This window comes from Erinaceus europaeus, chromosome 9 (assembly GCF_950295315.1).
Source record: "Erinaceus europaeus chromosome 9, mEriEur2.1, whole genome shotgun sequence".
Classification (NCBI taxonomy): domain Eukaryota; kingdom Metazoa; phylum Chordata; class Mammalia; order Eulipotyphla; family Erinaceidae; genus Erinaceus; species Erinaceus europaeus.
In genome coordinates, this window is record NC_080170.1 from 16,381,513 (window position 1) to 16,403,620 (window position 22,108).

The 22,108-nt window shown below is 39.7% G+C and overlaps 1 protein-coding gene and 1 long non-coding RNA gene across 2 annotated transcripts in view; one reads left to right on the top strand and one right to left on the bottom strand.

Annotated features, from left to right (window-relative positions):
- The window catches only part of LOC132540352 (uncharacterized), a 244,598-nt gene that overhangs the window by 135,595 nt on the left and 86,895 nt on the right, over positions 1-22,108 (top strand). The gene's annotated exons all lie outside the window — the stretch shown is intronic.
- Positions 21-20,362, bottom strand: LOC103124388 (olfactory receptor 14L1). Its single transcript, XM_007535110.2, has 2 exons — positions 20,221-20,362; positions 21-970 (listed from the first exon to the last, which is right to left on the bottom strand). The coding sequence occupies exons 1-2, from the start codon at positions 20,360-20,362 to the stop codon at positions 21-23; spliced, it is 1,092 nt and encodes a 363-aa protein (XP_007535172.2).

Consider the following 22,108-nt stretch of genomic DNA (forward strand, 5'->3'; position numbering starts at 1 on the left):
AGCTATAAAGGCTAGTCATCTTACATTTCTAACCTGAAATACTGCCTCCTCAAGGCTGCCTTCATGTCCTTATTTCTCAGACTATAGATGATGGGGTTTAAGGTGGGGGGCACAACTGTATAGAATACAGAAAGGAACAGATCCAAAACTGAGGGAGAACTAGAGATTGGCTTCACATAAGCAATGCTACCAGATATCATAAAGAGTGTAACAACTACAAGATGGGGAACGCAAGTGGAAAAGGTCTTTGACCGCCCCTCTTTAGATGGAATCCTCAGGATTGTAGAAAAAATATATACATAGGAGAGAGTAATTGAAACAAAACAGATAATCACAAGACTTGTGATAAAAACCATGACTCCTATCTCAATGATGATATCATTGGGATCTAAGAGACTTAGAAGCTGTGGGATATCACAGAAAAATTGATTTACCCTGTTAGACCCACAGAATGGCAATGAGAAGGTAGCAGTTACATGCATGAGTCCACAGATTGTCCCACTGAGCCATGACATGGCCATCATCCTCACACAGTTACCTTGATTCATGATGACCTCATAGTGTAAGGGCTGGCAGATGGCCACATAGCGGTCATAGGACATCACTGTAAGGATGGCTATCTCAGTAGATGCCAAGTCAATGAAAAAGAAGACTTGCAGAGCACAACCAATGAAAGAAATGGAGGTAGCACGAGTCAAAGAGTTGACAATAGATTTGGAGACTGTGACAGAGACATAGCAAAAATCTAAAAAAGACAAGTTTCTCAAAAAGAAATACATTGGGGTTTTCAGGTGAACATCTAGAGTGGTGAGTGTGACAATTAGGAGATTTCCCATGAGAGCTAACAGGTAGACTAGTAAAAATAGAATAGCATGCATTATCTGAATCTCCCAGATGTCTGAAAATCCCATGAGGAGAAACTTGGCAACTTCAGTTCTATTCAAATCACTTGCCATTGTTCCATTTCTTCCTGAGTAGAGAAAAGATTTGCTTTTATAGAAATGTATTGGGCATAGCTACTCAAAATTATGCTAAAGTTAATAAGTTTCAGAGACTTAGAAGCCAATATTCATGTCCAACTGTGGATGCCATCTTTTTCCTTTTTTTAAAAAAAATCTATTTCATTGGTGGGTTAATGATTTATAGTGTTGTTGTTGACACATAGGAACAATATCTCATCTTCTCATGATGAGTGTCTTTAAAACACTTTTCCTCCAGAATAGCTCCTTTGCCATCATCATGCTCCAGGATACAATGTAGTAGACAGAGAACATTTTCTCAGTAAATGGAATCAAGTGAGTTGTATGTGAGAAGCAACCAAAATTCAAAATTAGAGGTAGCATAAGCAACCATGATGGTGCCAGAAAAAATAGATAATTGAAAATATAAATAATAATATATATTTGAAGATTAAACAATTGATAGAATCATTCCAATTTATTCATCAGAAATCCTTCTTTTGACTCCTACACCTGAAAACCAGTAAAACAATGCTAAATCACTAATAAAAATATTCAATGTTGATTATTTTTAATGTAAATTGAACATACAACCAAGTTCTCTGAAAAGGCAGAGATATTTATATCATATTATAATCTTTCTTCATGTGTCTCTTGCACTTCATTCATTTTGATTTTCTTTGTTTTGGGTGTTAAGTGTAGACCACTAAATGGTATTTAAGTTAACTCTAGACTTCTAAGTTTTGCTAAGCTAAGTTCTGATTCTTATTACTTTAAAAAGTAATGATTTAACTTATTTTACATTATTATTATTATTACTATTATTTATCATCACCAGGGTTATCATTGGGCCTTAGTGCCTACACAATTTTAAGTTCACTGAACTAAATAGCCATTTTTCCTTTCCTTTTTTTTTCCTTGATAGAGACAGGGAGAAGTTGAGAGGGTAAGGGGAGATAGAAAGGGGAGGAGAGAGTAAGAAAGAGAGATGCAGCCATATTTCACAGCTTGAGCCTAAGACCTTGCATGTTGTAATGTATGAGTGAGTGCCCAGCCCTCATAGGGTTATAATTTTTATAAAACATACTGTGTCAATTTAACATGTACAGTGGAGATTGAATAGCTGTATATGCCCAAGAAACCTTTTTCATAGGAACATAATATGCAACATAACATGCAACATAATAGGAACATAACATGCAACATAATATTTCCCCATATCCGAAAGATTCCTAATGCTGCTTGCATATCTTTTCTCCTCTACCATTTCCCACTCTGCCTTACTACAAGGCCAATTATACAGGAAGAGTCCCAGATGGAATGAGTCATGCCAGTGCCTCAAGACTGAAAAACTATTAAATTTCTATTAGTTCTGGCTTTTTTCTACATATTGCTTAGTTAGTCTGTTGCTAGAAAGACAGGGGCAACTACATAAACAAGAACATTTTATAGACAAGAAAAATAATTAGCCAAAGTTTAGGAACCTGTCTTGACTGTAATTCATTAGGGCATCACTGGAAAGAAACACATTTTATTCAAAGTTCTGTTCTTTTTATGAGTCACCGGATTGAACCCAAGGTCTTGTGTGGATGTGCAATGCCACTTCTGAGTGTCCTTACAGATCCGATGTTTTCATTTTTTGTGTTAGGGTCAAGAGAGAAGAGACAATGATAGAAAGGTGCAGAGGGAGGGAGGGGAGATAGGTAGATAGATAGATAGATAGATAGATAGATAGATAGATAGATAGGAGAAACCACATATACTGCCCCATGACTTATGGAGCTATCAAGATATTGTTGCCCCCAGTGCTTACCTAGACTCAAACTCATAGCTGTATGCATGGCAAGGCAAGTACCATAGTGAAGGAGCTATTTATCAGTCCCTCAATGTTTTTTATAGGATCCAAGGCCAGACTAGTCATGAGGACAGAAGTTAAGTATTCTAAAATGAGGAGCATCACAATGGCCAAGAAAAGGCATTGACAATAAAAGAAATTACATCATCATTTTTAACAGCTTTGCCTAATTTTGCTTGGAGTTTGAAAGCATCATGGTCAAATAAGTCAGAAAGGAAAGTGAATGCCAGATGATTTCACTCATAGGGGGAACTCAAGAAATAGGAACAGGAACAGAAAAGGGAAACACAGAGTAAAACTTGGACTGGGTTTAGTGTATTGCACCAAAACAAAGGACTCTGGAGAAGGAGGACAGAGAGAGGTGTTGGTAGGGGAAAGTCTTTGGGTGAGCTGACTAAGGAGTGAGAGTGTTTTGTAGATACCTATTATGAGGAGATGAGAAACTGTACCCATGTGTCAACAACTTGAAACCATGAACCTCTGAATAGAATGCTAAATAATTATATATCACTAAACATTTGAAAATGTGCACAGAACACCACATTCATCCAACACACACACACACACATGCACACGCACACGCACACGCACACACACACACACTTATTTGTGGAAACACATGGAGATTTATCTAATCCCATGGTACACTGTGATTCATACTGCCCACTTCCATTTTCTTTCCAATATCTTTTTCATTATACACTTCTCATTCCTAGATCTCAAATAACTTTCCCCCAAAGAAGAGAAAAGGTGCTGGGCTGTGGTGCACCTGGTGAAGGGCACATAATACTAAGTGCCCAGGTTTAGGCTTCTGCTCCCCACCTGCAGTAGGGATGCTTCACAGGCAGTAAAGCAGGTCTGCAGGTATCTTCTTCTCTTCCTATCTTTCTTTTCCCCCTTTTCAATTTCTCTCTGTCTTATTGAATAAAAATGAAAAAAAAAAAGAAAATACAGAAATCAAGATGTAAGAAAAATAAGACAAATGATAATGTGTTTAGAAATCATAGTCTTTTACATCTGACTAGACAAAGACACAATCTGGAAATCCATAATTACAATCTGTTGACTAATAAAAATAAAGTACCATTTGCATGAGTTTATCTTCCAAAATTTTGATGTTCAACTTACTGCATGGTGTGGACTGATAACTGCTGAATTGGGTCATTGAGATACTTCAGCTCTTCACAATGTCAGACTCTTACTTGTTTGGATTAGGAGCCTCAATTTTTCTGAAAATGCAAAAGTTGAAGTTGAGAAAGCTGTGATTTTTCAGTGTGGCTGTGCCCTTAGGTCATTCCTTATGTCATTTACATAGTAAAGATAGCTGGTAAATATCTCTGTCTTCTTCCTAATCCTAAAGATAAACTCAGTGGACACTCCTTTAGCTTTCCAAACAGCTATGATTAGCTATGAGGTTTGGTTGGTATTAAGACATAGTGAGAGAAACCTTTCCTACTTCTGAAGCTTCTGTTGATAAGATTCTCTGTATTATAAATATGTCCACTGGGGATGAGAAACAAAGCAGAACTTAAATTATTCCCAATGGATAGAAAAAGAGGGCAGTTATTATTTTTTTTTGTTGATGAATGGGTAGAGATTAATTGGACAGTTTAATTATTCACCAACCAAGATCTTGAAAGAGGTAAAGATGTGAGTGAAAGGAGAATGATTAATCACTACATTTGGACAGTAGGCATTAAATGATCTGAAAATATCCTTCCTTAAGTAGTAGATCCCAGCTGATTTCGAAGTTTTCCTGGACAGATCAGATCCACACATAAGAAATACATTTTTTATATGAAACTAACATTACACATTTCATAAAAAGCAACGAGTTATTTCACATTTCATAAACAGTAATGAGTTTCCCCAGCTCTTGGGCTTTTTCAACAGGTATGTTAGGGAGGTCAGCAGTAGAGATCATGAGTTGAATATGTTAATTTCCAGGTTCTATTGCTGACACCACATATAAATATGAGAGGCTGAAAGAAAAACAACTTAAATGATTGTGTGGTGCTTTGTTCTCTCTTGCTATGAGACACATGTGCACACACATACTACATACACTCACCCACAAAAGGACTACAGTAGATTCTTTGAAAATTTTTTAACTCTTTGAAACTTATTTATTTTATTTTATTTTATTTTTATTATTGGATAGTAGGAAAGTTCCAAGCTGCCCCAATTTCAGGACTATCTTCCTCAGGTGGAATATAGAGTATGTTGTCCAGCCTCCCTTCAGAAGATGGAACAATCTCTGCCATTGTTGATCCATGTTGAGGGCAAGGTCCTATGGGGGCCCACAGAGAGGTCTATTGTGTTGTTCCTGATAGAGATGACCAGTATAAATGGAGAGAGGGATCTATTCAAGATCTAGGCCCGTCATGTCTGTTTGGGAATCTAAGGAACCCGAATAGGGACCCAGCTGATGAGGTGGCCTGATACTGACCAAAGAGTAATCATTAAAGTATGCCAGTCTCTTGACCTTATTCAGCTTTGCAGTCCTTGCTTTGCTAAAGATAACTTTGGAGTGAGTGAGGAAAGTATAACAGGAAGTAGGTGAGGAGGGTATCTAAGTCTAAGAAGACACTATTTCATTAGGAACTTTATGGTGTTTTTCTACTTGCTTGGTGCTTGTACTGACTGATGGCGGACTATTGTGCACTTTTGCTTTCACGTATATATTTTGCCCTAATTTATGTGAATATAAGCCCTATCTCAGGGACCTGGTCTATATCTAGGTTTTGGGACTTTGTTAGGAAGTGAACCTCCTGGAATGGAATTAAGAGAATCCTATGAAAGGTAAGGTCTCACCTGAGTAATGAGGCTAAAGGGTTGACATTCAACACCTGACATCTCTGGACACAATCTGAGTTGAGGCATGCAGAGTGGTACTCATGTTGATTAGGCTGGGATCAGCTGATGCGATATCATTTGGTACGAATTGAGAGAAGCACGGTAGAAAAGTGAGCCCCACCCTAGGGACTCCAGGACTGGGGGAAATACAGGCTCTATCAAGGAAGCAGGAAGTTCCTGCTGTCTTAGGGTTTAAGAAAACAATAGATAGTTATTGCTGTAATCAAATTATTTGGCAATTGGGTTAACTATGAAAATCTCTTTGTTAGGATTTGCTGTATCATACACAACATCACCATAATTTATTCACTTCTTTTCCATTTGGGAACCAGCATTTCATTATGAGAATCTAAGTTTTGTTTTGTTCTATTATTATTTAATTTATCTATCTCACATATGGATGCAATTATCTTGTACTTGCCTTTCACTTCTTGGCTTCTTCTGATGAACATTATTACCTCAAGTTCTACTTATACTGTTGTAAATGGCATGATTTTATCTTTCTTCCCCAGATGTGTGATATTACACTATGTATATAGAGAAAATCTTCAATATCTCAAAGATAAAAATTGCAAATGCTTGTGAGAATTGTGAAAAAAACAAAACCCATGAGTTGTGTTGGTGAGCACATACATTGGTCTAGCCATTGTGAATATGGCATGGAGGCTGATCAAAAAATTAAAACAGGTTCCCGGAAGATGGCGGACTGAAAAGCTGCTATTGGCTAGAGCTCTGACCACATCTTCTGGAAACGGTAGGATTTTCTGCCTTTAGTAGGCCAGTCAATAAGGGGTCCTAGCGGTGACACCAAGGAGGTGACTATAACTTAATTTGGGTTAAGAATTAGAGTAGAGGTGGCGCGGACTAGCGGGCGGGCAGCTCCAGACTTCCCAGGCGGTGGCAGGCAAGGCTGGTGCGCCAGGCACTGTCCTCATCCCGGGAAGGCGGCTCCTCTGCCGGTTGCAGAGTGCTTCTGGTTGGCCAGCAGAGGACCAGGAGGGAGCACTGTAGCTTGGGGGCTTCCTCTTGGAAGTCTCCGGGGACCACCACGACCCTGAGGGTGGATCTGAGGACATCCTTGAGTACAGCTCTCATTGGATCAAAAGGACTTGGAGCTAGTTTTCATCTTTGAGAAATCCTTTAAAAAAGCTTCAGGGGCAGGGGTTTCCTGGAAGATGGCAGAATGAGAAGCTGCTAGTGGCTGAGCTCTGACCACATCTCCTGGAAATGGTAGGATTTTCTGCCTTTAGCAGGCCAGCCAATAAGGGGTCCTAGTGGCAACACCAAGGAGGTGACTATAACTTAATTTGGGTTAAGAATTAGAGTAGGGAAAAAAGGGGAAAATTTTTTTTTTCTTCCTTTTAATTTTCAAGCATACCTTCTTCCCAGCCCCCCACCCCCATAACTGGTCTCTGGGGACCAGCTCCTAGCAGGGGAGGGGAGCTCCTTTTCTGTAGCAAATTCCTTCCCCACCAGGGAGTATCATTAATTCTAAGTCTATACCCTTCTGAAACCTCTGGCCTTTTCTCTTTCTAAGTAGCCAAACCCCCATTCACCCTGAACAGCTAATTAAATAATTAAAAATAAATACAAAAAAACCCCTTTCCTTTCACTGCCCTTTTATGACTATTCTTTTTCTTATCTTTTTTTTCTCTCTCTCTTTCTTTTTTTTTCTTTTTCTCATTTTTGTCATCCCTTCTTCCTTAATCCTACAGCTTCCAAAGTCACAGCCTCTAGCCCCCACACCACAGTGTGCTTTTTTGAATTCACTGATACACATTTGGGAATTTCCTTTCACTGCTCTTTAATTACAGCTCTTTTTCTTATCTTTTCCCTTTTCTCTCTCCCATCTCTCTCTCTCTCTCTCTCTCTCTCTCTCTCTCTCTTTAATCTTGTCATACACTTCTTCCTTCTTCTTTGCCTTTCTGAATTTGTGGATTATTTTGGGGAAGAAATCTGACTCAGAGTGGACTCTCTCTGCAGTATCTATGCTCTAGTTCCCTTTCTCCTCTTGTTACCCCTAGAATATACAGTGGATAGTAGATTTGCATAACTGTCTATTCTTGTTATCCTTTCTTTCTTTTCTCTTTCTTCACTGGGATTTGGTTACTATTTCTTCACGGATTGGAGAAATTGTTTGGCTAACTGGTAATGATTAAACTACTTCAATACTTGCTTCAGTTGCTACTGTAATTCCTGAGGTTGGTGAGTGCAATTGTCATAAAGGTATTTAGTACAGTGTTACTTGTAAAAGACACAAAAACTGAGGAACAACAGAGCATAAAAAAAGGAAACACATTAAAAAAGAGATTGAGAGACACTGAAAACAACAACAGAGACATATGGGATGATCTCAAAAGAAGTAACATTTGTATAATTGGTCTGCCAGAGGAGGAAAGAGAAGGGGAAGCAAACATTCTAGAGGAAATAATAGAAGAAAACTTCCCAGACCTGAATAACAGAAAGGACATCAAGATTCAAGAGGCCCAGAGAGTACCAAACAGAATCAACCCAGACCTGAAGACACCAAGACACATCATAGTCACAATGAGAAGTAAGGATAAAGGATCCTAAAGGCTGCAAGAGAGAAACAAAAAGTTATATACAAGGGAAAACCCATAAGATTATCTGCAGACTTCTCCACTCAAACTCTAAAAGCCAGAAGGGAATGGCAAGATATCTATCGAGCCCTGAATGAAAAAGGGTTTCAACCAAGGATAATATATCCTGCTAGACTTTCATTCAAACTAGATGGAGGGATCAAAACCTTCTTAGATAAACAACAGTTAAAGGAGGCAACCATCACCAAGCCGGCCCTGAAAGAGGTTCTGAAAGACCTCTTATAAACAAGAACATCACTATAATACTTGCAATATATCAGAGCAAACAAAAAATTTTTTTTGAACAATGGCACTACAATACATTAAAACCATAATATCAATAAGTGTCAACGGCTTAAACTCACCCATCAAAAGGCACAGGGTGGGGGGATGGATCAGAAAACATAACCCAACCATATGCTGCTTGCAAGAATCCTATCTGTCACAACATGATAAACACAGACTTAAAGTGAAAGGATGGAAAACTATCATACAGGCTAACGGACCACAAAATAAGGCAGGAACAGCTATTCTCATCTCAGATACGATAGACTTTAAATTAAATAAAGTAATAAAAGATAGGCAAAGACATTACATAATGATTAGAGGATCAATCAGCCAAGAAGACTTAGCAATTATTAACAACTATGCACCCAATGAGGGACCATCTAAATACATTAAGCACCTACTGAAAGAATTTCAAAAATACATCAATAGTAATATAATAATAGTGGGAGACTTTAATACCCCACTATCACACTTAGACAGATCAACAAAGCAGAGAACCAATAAAGATAAAAGAGAATTGAATGAAGAGATTGACAGACTAGATCTCTTGGACATTTTCAGACTCCTCCAACCCAAAAAACTCGAATACACCTTCTTTTCAAATCCACACAACACATACTCAAGGATAGACCACATGTTAGGCCACAAAGACAGCATCAATAAATTCAAGAGCATTGAAATCATCCCAAGCATTGAAATCATCCCAAGTATCTCATACCACAGTGGAGTAAAACAAACATTTAAAAACAAACAGAAAATTATTAAAAGACACAGAATTTGGAAACTAAAAAACATGCTCCTTAAGAACCACTGGGTCAGAGACTCACTCAAGCAGGAAATTCAAATGTTCCTGGAAACTAATGAAAATGAAGACACAACCTATCAAAATATTTGGGACACAGCTAAAGCAGTACTGAGAGGGAAACTTATAGCCATACAATCACATATTAAACACCAAGAAGAAGCTCAAATGAATGACCTTACTGCACACCTCAAGGACTTAGAGGAAGAGGAACAAAGGAACCCTAAAGCAACCAGAAGGACAGAAATCACTAAAGTTAGAGCAGAAATAAACAACATCGAAAATAAAAGAACCATACAAAAGATCAATGAAGCCAATGTTGGTTATTTGAAAGATTAAACAAAATTAACAAACCCCTAGCCAGACTCACCAAAAAAAAAAAAAAAAAAAAAAAAAAAAAAAAAAAAGAGAGAGAGAAGACTCAAATTAATAGAATTGTAAATGATGGAGGAGATATCACAACTGACACCACAGAAATCCAGAGAATCCTGCGAAATTTCTATAAAGAACTATATGTCACCAAACTAGATAATCTGTAAGAAATAGAACAATTCCTAGAAACATATGCCCTTCCAAAACTGAACCAAGAAGAGCTACAAAATCTAAATGCACCAATCACAGACAAAGAAATTGAAACCCTTATTAAGAATCTTCCCAACAACAAAAGTCCTAGACCAGATGGCTTCACAAACGAATTCTACAAAACTTTCAGGAAACAGTTAGTACCCATACTTCCTTAGCTTTTCCGCAAGATTGAAGAAACAGGAATACTCCCTTCCACCTTCTATGAAGACAACATCACCCTCATACCAAAAGCTGATAGGGTCAGAACAAAAAAGGAAATCTACAGACCAATATCTCTGATGAACTTAGATGCCAAAATATTAAACAAGATCTTGGCTAACCGGATACAGCAGCATATCAAAAAGATTGTTCATCACTACCAAGTGGGATTCATCCCAGGAATGCAAGGCTAGTTCAGCATCCATAAGTCAATCAATGTCATTCACCACATCAATAAAAGCAAAGCCAAAAACCACATGATTATCTCAATAGATGCAGAGAAAGCCTTTGACAAAATCCAACACCCATTCATGTTCAAAACTCTACGAAAAATGGGAATAGATGGGAAATTCCTCAAGATTGTGGAGTCTATATATATAGCAAACCTACAGCCAACATCATAGTCAATGGACAGAAGCTGAAACCATTCCCCCTCAGATCGGGGACTAGACAGGGCTGTCCACTGTCACCATTATTCTTCAACATCGTATTGGAAGTTCTTGCCATAGCAATCAGGCAAAAGAAAGAAATCAAAAGAATACAGATTGGAAGGGAAGAAGTCAAGCTCTCACTATTTGCAGATGATATGATAGTATACATAGAAAAACCTAAAGAATCCAGCAGAAAACTACTGGAAGGTATTAGGCAATATAGCAAGGTATCAGGCTACAAAATCAATGTACAAAAATCAGTGACATTTCTTTATGCAAACACTAAATCTGAAGAAGAAGACATCCAGAAATCACTCCCATTTACTGTTTCAGCAAAATCAATCAAATACCTAGGAATCAAGTTGACCAAAGAAGTGAAAGTCTTGTATGCTGAAAACTATGAGTCGCTATCAAGGAAATAGAAACTGATACCAAGAAATGGAAAGATATACCATTCTCATGGATTAGAAGAATAAATATCATCAAAATGAATATTCTCCCCAGAGCCATATGCAAATGTCATGCAATACCCATCAAAGTTCCACCAGGCTTCTTTAAGAGAATAGAACCAACACTACAATCATTTATCTGGAACCTGAAAACACCTAGAATTGCCAAAACCATCTTGAGGAAAAGAAACAGAAATGGAGGCATCACACTCCCAGACCTTAAACTATATTATAAAGCCATCATCATCAAAACAGCATGGTATTGGAACAAAAATAGGCAAACAGACAAGTGGAACAGAATTGAAAGCCCAGATATAAATCCCCATACCTATGGACATCTAATCTTTGATAAGGGGGCCCAAAGTATTAAATGGAAAAAGGCGACTCTCTTCAATAAATGGTGCTGGAAAAACTGGGTTGTAATATGCAGAATAATGAAATTGAACCACTTTATCTCACCAGAAACAAAAATCAACTCCAAATGGTTCAAAGACCTAGATGTCAGACCAGAAACAATTGAACAATCAAATACTTAGAGGAAAACATTGGTATTACACTTTCCCACCTACACCTCAAGGACATCTTTGATGAATCAAACCCAATTGCAAGGAAGACTAAAGCAGAAACAAACCAATGGGACTACATCAAATTGAAAAGCTTCTGCACATCCAAAGAAACTATTAAACAAACAAAGAGACCCCTCTCAGAATGGGAGAAGATGTTTACATGCCATACATCAGACAAGAAACTAATCACCAAAATATATAAAGAGCTGAGCAAACTTAGTAACAAAAAAGCAAATGACCCCATCCAAAAATGGGCAGAGGTATATGAACAAAACATTCACTACAGAGGAGATCCAAAAGGCTAACAAACATATGAAAAACTTCTCTAGGTCACTAATTGTCAGAGTAATGCAAATTAAGACAACACTAAGATACCACCTCACTCCTGTAATAATGGCATAAATCAAAAAGGACAGCAGCAACAAATGCTGGATAGGTTGTGGGGACAGAGGAACCCTTTTACATTGCTGGTGGGAATGTAAATTGGTCCAGCCTCTGTGGAGAGCAGTCTGGAAAACTCTCAGAAGGCTAGACAGGGACCTTCCATATGATCCAGTAATTCCTTTCCTGGGGTTATAACCCAAGGACTCCACAACACCCAACCAAAAAGAGGTGTGTACTCCTATGTTCATAGCAGCACAATTCATAATAGCTAAAACCTGGAAGCAACCCAGGTGCCCAACAACAGATGAGTGGCTGAGAAAGCTGTGGTATATATACACAATGGAATACTATGCAGGTATCAAGAACAATGAACCCACCTTCTCTGACCCATCTTGGACAGAGCTAGAAGGAATTATGTTAAGTCAGCTAAGTCAGAAAGATAAAGATGAGTATGGGATGATCCCACTCATCAATAGAAATTGACTAAGAATATCTGAAAGGGAAACTAAAAGCAGGACCTGACCAAATTGTAAGTAGGGCACCAATGTAAAAACCCTGTGGTGAGGGGTAGACATGCAGCTTCCTGGGCCAGTGGGGGGTGGGAGTGGGTGTGAGGGATGGGTCACAGTCCTTTGGTGGTGGGAATGGTGTTTATGTACACTCCTAGCAAAATGTAGACATATAAATCACTAGTTAATTAATATGAGAGGGGGAAAATTAATTGTATGTCTCAAAGTTTCTCAAAACACAAACTGAAGCTTTTTAATATATAGGCTGTGTAATTGATATGCGGACTCTCTCAAAAGCCTAGACCAAGTAGATCAGAAGCTTCCAATAGCACATCTATATACAAGATACTGGGTACTGTACAGCAAACCCTAACAAAAGGACTTTTCAAAGTTAACCCAATTACCAAATAATGTGATGATAACATTAACTATCAATTGTCTTTTTGAACCCTAAGATAGCAGGAACCTCACATCTCCACTATAGAACCTCTACTTCCACCAGTTCTGGAACCCTTGGATAGGGCCCACTTTCCCGTATGCCTCTCCCAATCCATATCAAATAATATTGCATCCACTGACCACAACCTAACCAATGCAACGATTGCCACCTCAACATGCTTCACCTCAGACTGTGTCCAGAGACTTCACAACCCTTCAGCTTCATTACTCGGGTGAGACCTTTCCTTTCATAGAATACTCTAATTCCATCTCAGGTGGTTCACTTTCTAACAAAGTCCCAAAACCTAGATATACACCAGTTTCTTTGAGAGAGAGCATATGTTCACACGTATCCATAAACTACTGCAAAATATATACCTGAAAGTAGAAGTACACTAGAGTTTGCAGTGAGTACCCCCCTAACACTTCCTCTCCACTATTCCAAGCTTTGGGTCCATGATTGCTCAACAATTTGTTTGGCTTCGTATGTTAACTCTCTTTTCAATCACCAGGTTCCAGATGTCATCAGGATGCCGGCCAGGCTTCCCTGGACTGAAGACCCCACCAATGTGTCCTGGAGCTCAGCTTCCCCAGAGACACACCCTACTAGGGAAAGAGAGAGGCAGACTGGGACTATGGACCGACCAGTCAATGCCCGTGTTCAGCTGGGAAGCAATTGCAGAAGCCAGACCTTCCACCTTCTACAACCCACAATGACCCTGGGTCCATGCTCCCAGAGGGATAGAGAGTGGGTAAGGTATCAGGGGAGGGGGTGGGATATGGAGATTGGGAGGTGGGAATTGTGTGGAGTTGTACCCCTCCTACCCTATGGTTTTGTTAATTAATCCTTTCTTAAATAAAAAAGAAAAAAAAACAAAGGGAGAGAAACAGACATCTGCAGCACTCCTTCCCCACTCCTAAAGCTTTCCCCCTGGTATTGGGGACTGGGGCACTTGAATGCAGGTTCTTCACAATGTAAAATGTGCATTCAGCAATGTGAGTCACCACCCCACTTCATACTTTTTTGAATATTTATTTTATTTTTTTTTGAGAGAGATTCATAGAGAGGGAGAGAGAGAGAAAGCGAGAGAGAGAGAGAGAGACTAGAACACTTCGCTGCTCTGGTTTATGGTGGTGTGGAGGATTGAACACGGGATATACCCCAAGAATTCCACAACACCCAACCAAAAAGATATGTGTACACCTATGTTCATAGCAGCACAAATCATAATAGCTAAAACCTGGAGGCAACCCAGGTTCCCAAAAACAGATGAATGGCTGAGAAAACTGTGGTATATATACACAATGGAATACTACGCAGCTATTAAAAACAATGAACCCACCTTCTCTGACCCATCTTGGATGGAGCTAGAGAAATTACGTTAAGTGAGCTAAGTCAGAAAGATAAGGGCGAGTATGGGATGATCCCACTCATAAACAGAATTTGAGAATGAAGAACAGAAAGTGACACTCAAAGCAGGATCTGACTAAATTTGTCATAGGGCACCAAAGTAAACACCCTGGGTGGAGGGTGAGAGTGGATGTTCAACCTTATGAGGCAGGGGAGGGGGGAAGGGATGGGACACAGACTTTTTGTGGTGGAAATGGTGTTTATGTACACTGCTATCAATTTGTAGTCATATAAATCACTATTTAATTATTGTGAGAGAGAAAATACTTTATGTCTCAAACTTTTAAAGCACAGACTGAGTCTTTTTAATACATAGGCTGAGTCTTTGATACATTGATCCTCTTAAAAAGCTTAGTCCATGGAGAATAAAAGCCATCGGTGCCATATCTATATGTAAAGAATGTCAAAGGAAATAAACTATGCTGAGGGTGTATATTATACAGCAAATCCTAACAGAGGGATTTTTCAAAGTTAACCCAATTGCCAAACAATGTGATTATTGCAATAACTAACTATTGTCTTCTTAAACCCTAAGACAACAGGAATCTCCCGCTTCCTCTATAGAGCCTCTGTTTCTCCCAATCTTGGAATCTCTGGGGTGGGGCTCACTTCCCTGCATGCTTCTCTCAAGTCAGACCAAATGATACTGCCCCACCTATTCCAGCCTAATCAGCGCAACAAGTACCATGTCAGCATGCTTCACCTCAGACTGTGTACCGATAAGTCAAGCATGGGTTGCCAACACTTCACCCTCATCTCTCGGATGAGTTATTTCCTTTCATGGTATTTTCTAATTTCATTCCAGGAGCTTCACTTCCTAACAATGTCCCCAAACCTATATATAGGCTAGGTCCTGTAAGATAGAGCATATATTCACATGTATCCATAAATTTGGGCAAAATATATACCTAAAAGCAAAAATACACAATAGTATGTAGTGAGTCAGTATCAAGTTCATAATGAAATAGTGTCCACTTAGACTTAGATACCCTCATCACCTACTTCCTATTACAGTTCTCTCACTCACTCCAAAGCTAACATTATCAAAGCAAGGACTGCAAAAGCTGAATAAGGGCAAGAGACTGGCATATTTTTACGATGACTCTTTAGTCACTATTAGGCCATTCCACCAACTGGGTCCCTAATCGGTGAGTCCTGAGATTCCCAAACAGACTTGATTGGCCTAGAACTCAAATAAATTCCTCTCTCCATCGTTACCAGTCATCTCTATCAGGTACAACTAAATAGAACCTTTTGTGGGCCCCCATAGGACCTTGCCCTCAACTTAGATCAACAATGGTAGAGAATGTGCCATTCATGGAAGGAAGTATGGACAACATACTCTATGATACACCTGAGGAAGATAGGTCGATACTGGGGAAGCTTGGAATATTCCTACTCATGACCACAGAATGTGAGCTCAGATCTAGAGGGATGTAGAGGTCACACAGGCTCCTAAACTAATTATGGGCTCCTGATCACATCAAATCGATAGGGTTTACAGTCAACAATATTTATACCCTTTCCTCATATTAGGGAGCTACTCTGTTCCCTGATCCAGCTTTCTGGTCCTTCTGCCAGCCATGACATCAACTCCCCAGACAATAATTAGGATCCACGTGCATATCTGATTTGAGGCTCTGGCAAAAATAAGTAAATAGATAAATAAAATAATAAAAAACCCACTAGTACAGCTACAGACCCTTTGAAATATAGCTAAAATATGCTTACTAGCTATCTACAAAATTGAGGACCCCACCCAACACTTCATCTGCACTATTCCAGCCTTTAAGTCTATGATTGTTCAACAATTTGTTTGGCTTTGTATATTTACTCTCTTTTCAGACCCTAGGTTCCAGATGTGAGCAGGATGTGACCAGACTTCCCTGGACAGACAACCCCACCAATGAGCCTTGGAGTTCTGCTTCCCCAGAACCTTACCCACTAGGGAAAGAGAGACAGGCTGGGAGTATGGATTGACCTGTCAATGCCCATGTTCTGTGGGGAAGTGGTTACGGAATTCAGACCTTCAACGTTCTGCATCCCACAATAATTTTGGGTCCATACTCCCAGTGGGTTAAAGAATAGGAAAGCTATCAGTGGAGGGGATGGTATACGGAGGTCTGTTGGTGGGAATTGTGGAAAACTGTACCCCTTTTATCCGATAGTTTTGTCAATGTGTCCTTTTTATAAATAAAAATAAAAAAAAAGAATTCAGAGCCTGCCATTAAAGATGGCACTGTTTTGGAAAGAAGTAAGGAAACACAGATGACAAATAAAGGATGATATTAAAAGGAAGAAAAGAATGAAATAAGGGAGAGAATAGTAAGAATAAATAGATGAATGGTTACAGAGAGTCATTGACTTCTAGGAAGCCAGACAGAGGTGGGGCAGAAGGGGAGGAAGACAGGGAAAAATAACTCTACAAAATTAATTGTGATGGATTGCACTCCCAGGAGTCTAACTTTTTGGTAGCAGTGTCCGCACTTCCAAACTAAACTGTCATGTAAATTCCAGGCCCTTAGATGGACAGGGCTGAAAGAAAACCTTTAGTAGCACTCCTATAATCACATTAAGTAGAAAAGAAAAACAAAACTCCAAAAATTGGGGAGACAGATAATGAAGGGAGTATATTCACTTGTATTATTATCTCCTTTGTGTTTCTTATTTTTTCTTTTTAATTTCCTTATTGGGGAATTAATATTTTACGTTCTATAGTAAATACAATACTTTGTACATTTGTACATGCATAAAATTTCCCAGTGTTCCATATAAAAATACAACCCCTACTAGGTACTCTGTCATCATTTTTGGACCTGTATTCTCCCCCCACGCACCCCAGAGATTTTTACTTTGGTGCAATATGCCAATTCCAGTTCAGGTCCTACTTGTGTTTTCTCTTCTGATCTGCCACACTAGGGAAAGATAGAAACAGGTTAGGGGTATGCATCAATCTGTCAGTGCCCATGTCCAGTGGAGAATCAATTACAGAAGCCAGACCTCCCACCTTACGTAGCCCATAAAGATCTTTGGTCCATACTCCCAAAGGGATAAAGAATATGGAAGACTTCCAATGGAGAGGAGGGGATATAGAACTCTTGTGGTGGGAACTGTTTGGAATTGTACACTTCTTATACCACAATCTTGTCAGTAATTATTAAATCACTAATAAAAACAATTTTTTTTAAAAAAAGAAGTGATTTGGGAAGTAGTGTATATGATAAAACACTGTACTCAAGTCTTGGGTTCAATCTCCAGCATCACATAGGCTAGAGTGACATTTTGCTTTTTATATCTCTCTCCTTCCTTCTCATTATAAACAAACAAATAAAGAGCAAGTAAAAGAAAACCATTGAGATAGACATCATTTGGATAATGTGCTGCTTTGCCATGTGTATGTAACAGGTTTAAGCCTAAACCTTACTGCATCGAAAGAAGCTTCAGTGTTGTGGCCTCTTGTACTGTCTCTCTGCATCATTGTGTCTCTGTCTCTATCTAAAATGAAAAGATAAATCTTGGGGGTAGGGTGGTAGTGCAACAGGTTAAGTGCACGTGGTGCAGCCTACAAGAACCTGCGTAAACTGGGCTTCCCACCTGCGGGGGGGGGGGGGTCACTTCCCAGGCTGTGAATCTTGTCTGCAAGTATCTGTCTTTCTTTCCCCCTCTCTGGCTTCCCCTCCTCTCTTGATTTCTCTCTGTTCTATACAACAGCAACAGCAATGACAACAATAATAATAACAGTAAGAACAAAGGCAACAAATTTGGAAAAATGGTCTCCAAGAGCAGTGGATTCGTAGTGTAGGCACTGAACCCCAACAATAACCCTGGAGGCAAAAAACAAGCAAACAAACAACATCAACAAAAAGAAAACCTCACATAATAAAAAAGGATAAATTTTTAAAAATGTAAATAAAATGCAATGATGGAACTCAACATTATTTTCTACCATCTGATTTTTTTCTCATAAACATTTATGCATATAATTAATATGAATCCTTTATATGTAATATTAAGATAGCTGCAATCTCATCTTTTATTATGGTCAAACATAGATAATTTTCATTGTGCAATATACAAGGAACATAAAACTACATGTTAAGTGTTATTCAATGGTAGTAAATGTAATCAGAGTTGTACAGTGCCTCTATTTGCAGAGTTTTTCATTATCCCCAACAGAAAATCCTAAGAAGCTTTTCTTTGAACCTAGAACTATTTATCCAAAAGAATTCTGCTTTTGGATGCATGTCCTTGGGCTTTATTAGATTCTAATGAGAAAGAAGTAAGAGGGTTTAACTGCAAGGCTGATATGGATGAGTGGGTGGGGAACTGTTCACCACGTACAGTAAAGTCTTGTATGCTCCCAGAAACACTGTTGAAATCCCCCAGGTTCTAAAATGCCTCTTCAGATTGTGACTCAAGAAATTGTGACTTCAGGGATTCTAGTGCACTGCCTTCTTTGGCCATCTTGTGTTTAACAAGCATTTCCTGGTGGGATTGATATCCCAGAGGGCAACATGCAATCTTGCACTTGAGTGTGGAGGCATCCACACTCCAGGGAAATTGATAGCATCACAATAAATCCTGACGTCTAGTCTCTGGGCATCAAAAGAGAAGGAACATCGCCACCTACTATGGAGCCTAGGGCTGCTCCAAATATAAGGGCTGTGTGCTGAGTAGCTGAGAGCTCAGTGAAGGACCAATATGACCTGGAGTTCAGCATGGTAGCCTAAGACAGGAATTTTCACCTACGAGACAGCGTGAGGGAAGCAGAGCTTTGCCTGGCTAAAGAGACACATTACCAGAAAGATACTCTGGACACAACAACAACGTCTACTCCTTCATCCCCCCAGGAAACCCAGTGCAACACAGAGAAAGGGGCATGGATTCACACTCTGTTTCTGGGACCAAGGTCACCTTGAGCATGTTCTTCTCCATTCTGCCTCAGTTTCTTCATCTCCATGTGTAGATATAGTAGCATCACTGTTCTCATAACAGAGACAGTTAGATTCAGAGACCGCGCACTTTCAGGACCTGCCGTGACCAGTCAAGTCCCTGGCTGGGTGGTGTTTCCTGGGAGGACACCGGGCTGTTCACATAAACAGGCACCTCATAGTGACAGGACTCAGTGGCACCGAAAGCTGACTCAAATCTTCACTTCATAAAAGGAAATGCTTGGTGCTAAGGCAGGAAGTACTTTCATGAGGTGAGTGAGAGGTCAGAATTGCACAAGCGTCTCTAAGTCTCAGGATCCACTCAGTAGACCCCAGGTCTGCTTTCCTAGGTTAAAAATAGCACAGAACACCTTCTCTGCTCCAAATATGGGGGTGGGGGCAGGTATCAGCAAGAGCCTCTGAGACCAACCTTTCCTTTAATTTTTTTTGTATTTATTTATTTATAGTAGTAGTATTTTTTTGTTTGTTTTTAACCAGAGCACTGCTCAACTCTCGCTTATGGTGGTGCAGGGGATTGAACCTGGGGCTTTGGGGCCTCAGGCATAAGAGTATTTTTACATAACCATTATGCTATCTACCCCCCCTTTACTTCTTTCTTTTTTTGGTCTCCTTTCCTTTCTTCCTCCCTTCCTCCCTCCCCTCATTTCTAACTTCCTCTTTCTTCCTCCTTTCTTTTTCTCATTCCTTCTGTCTCAGAGAAACAGAGAGGGAAAAGAGAAACAGAGGGAGAAAGACACTGATCCAGATATCATAAAACTTCTCCCCTCCCATTGCAGGTAGGGACAGGAGGCTTGAACCCAGGTCCTCATACATGACAATGTATGCACTCTACCAAGTATGACACCATCAGGCCTCACAGGCTCATTTTCTAAGCACCAAGTTCATGTCTGACCTGGAAGATATCAGCCCCTTGATCTCCAGTGGGTATGCAGCTGACCACCCCGTGAGGATGGAGGCTGCCCCTTGACCTCCAAGTCACTTTCCAAGATGATTAACTCTTCCCTGGCAAAACTCCTTTTCAAGGTGCGGTGGACACACCAGGGCAATGGAGGTACAAGGTTCAGAGGAACAATCCCCATGACTGCTGACATTAGCAGCCTTGGTTTTATGTGTGTGTGCACGTATGTGTGTATGTGTATGTGTGTGTGTGTGTGTGTGTACACATGATCTCCTAAAGGACATGGAGCATTTTCAGAACCATTTCTCTGATGCTTAGGGGTATGCCCGTTTTCATTAGCCTTGTAAATTAGGCTGTGTTTGTCCTAAATGTAGCTTGTGTCCCTCCCCCTAGTGTTAAGGTCTAGTTCTGTTATCACTGCTTGCCTATCTTTCCCCCTGATTTTCTTCTCCATCATGCATGCATGTTACCTGTGTGTGTGGCCACAGTGAAAGGAAGGCTCTAGAAAGTCCTGAGCCACTTCTTACACATTAACCCTTCTATAAACAATTCTCCAGTTCTATAGTCTGTAAGGATTTTTATTTTATTTAGGCATAAATGAGAGAGTTGAGCTTCCAAGTCTTTGTATTATATAGTAAGCAGAAAATTTATCTATTCATGTAGAGCTTTTTATAAAAGCATCACTTTAGAGATACCACTGTAAACGGTCAGTTGAGCACACATATTATCACGCACAAGGCCCTGAGTTCAAACTCTCAGTCCCCTGCCCCCTTGAGGCAGGAAGCTTCATGAGCGGTAATGCAGTGCTGCAAGTGTCTCTTTCTGTTTTTATCTTCCTTTCTATCTCCCTCTTTATCTCTATTTTGCTCCACCTCTATCCAAAAAACGAATAAATAAAGATATTTAAAAGAGAAGTACCAATTGAATGCACTTTGTTTTTTAAATAAAGACAGAGTTTAGATCAGAGGAAGTGGAGATAAGGTCCCCTTCTCACCAGCTGTTACTGAAGAAATGGTTTCTTGATATTGCTTTGTGTAAAATTATTTGCAAGGCTATCACAGTTTCTAAACATGCTCTCCACACATTCTACAACCTACATGATGTGTCTTGATAGGGTTCTGTGCTAGTTGCAGCTCTGGTTCACCATTTTCAATCCCAGTGATACTGACTGGACCAAATGGCTTTAATCTCTGTGTCAGTGGCCAACAGCCTTTTCCTGGGATAAACTTGTTCACCCCAAGAGTATTTCGTAATTTAAAAAACTCAGATCTATTTTCTGGTGTCTTCCTTTCTTTTCCATTCCCTCCTCTTTCAGCTATGATACAATGGAAAAAGATTGCCATAGAACTGTACCTAAAACATCCTATTGTACTTACTCTTTCAGGTTTGCTTGTGTTTCTAGTAGCCAACAAGGTTCTTGATAGAAAAATTTATGCCTATTAAAATCTTTTTTTTTTCCTTCCAGGGTTATTGCTGGGCTCTGTGCCTGCACCATGAATCCACTGCTCCTGGAGGCCATTTATTCCCCCTTTTGTTGCCCTTGTTGTTGTAGCCTCGTTGTGGTCATTATTATTACCATCGTTGATATCGTTTGTTGTTGGACAGGACAGAGAGAAGTGGAGAGAGGAGGGGAAGACAGAGAGGGGGAGAGAAAGATAGACACCTGCAGACCTGCTTCACCGCCTGTGAAGCAACTCACCTGCAGGTGGGGAGTCGGGGGCTCGAACCAGGATCCTTACACTGGTCCTTGCGCTTTGCACCACGTGCGCTTAACCCACTGCGCTACCACCCAACTCCCGCCTATTAAAATCTTATGTTCTCTGCTGTGTAACATAGGACTTAAAATAATATATATTCAATGAATATTGCTGGATACACTCCATCAGTATTGTTACCTTAAAGTTAGTCATTTAAGATGTGTAAAGTA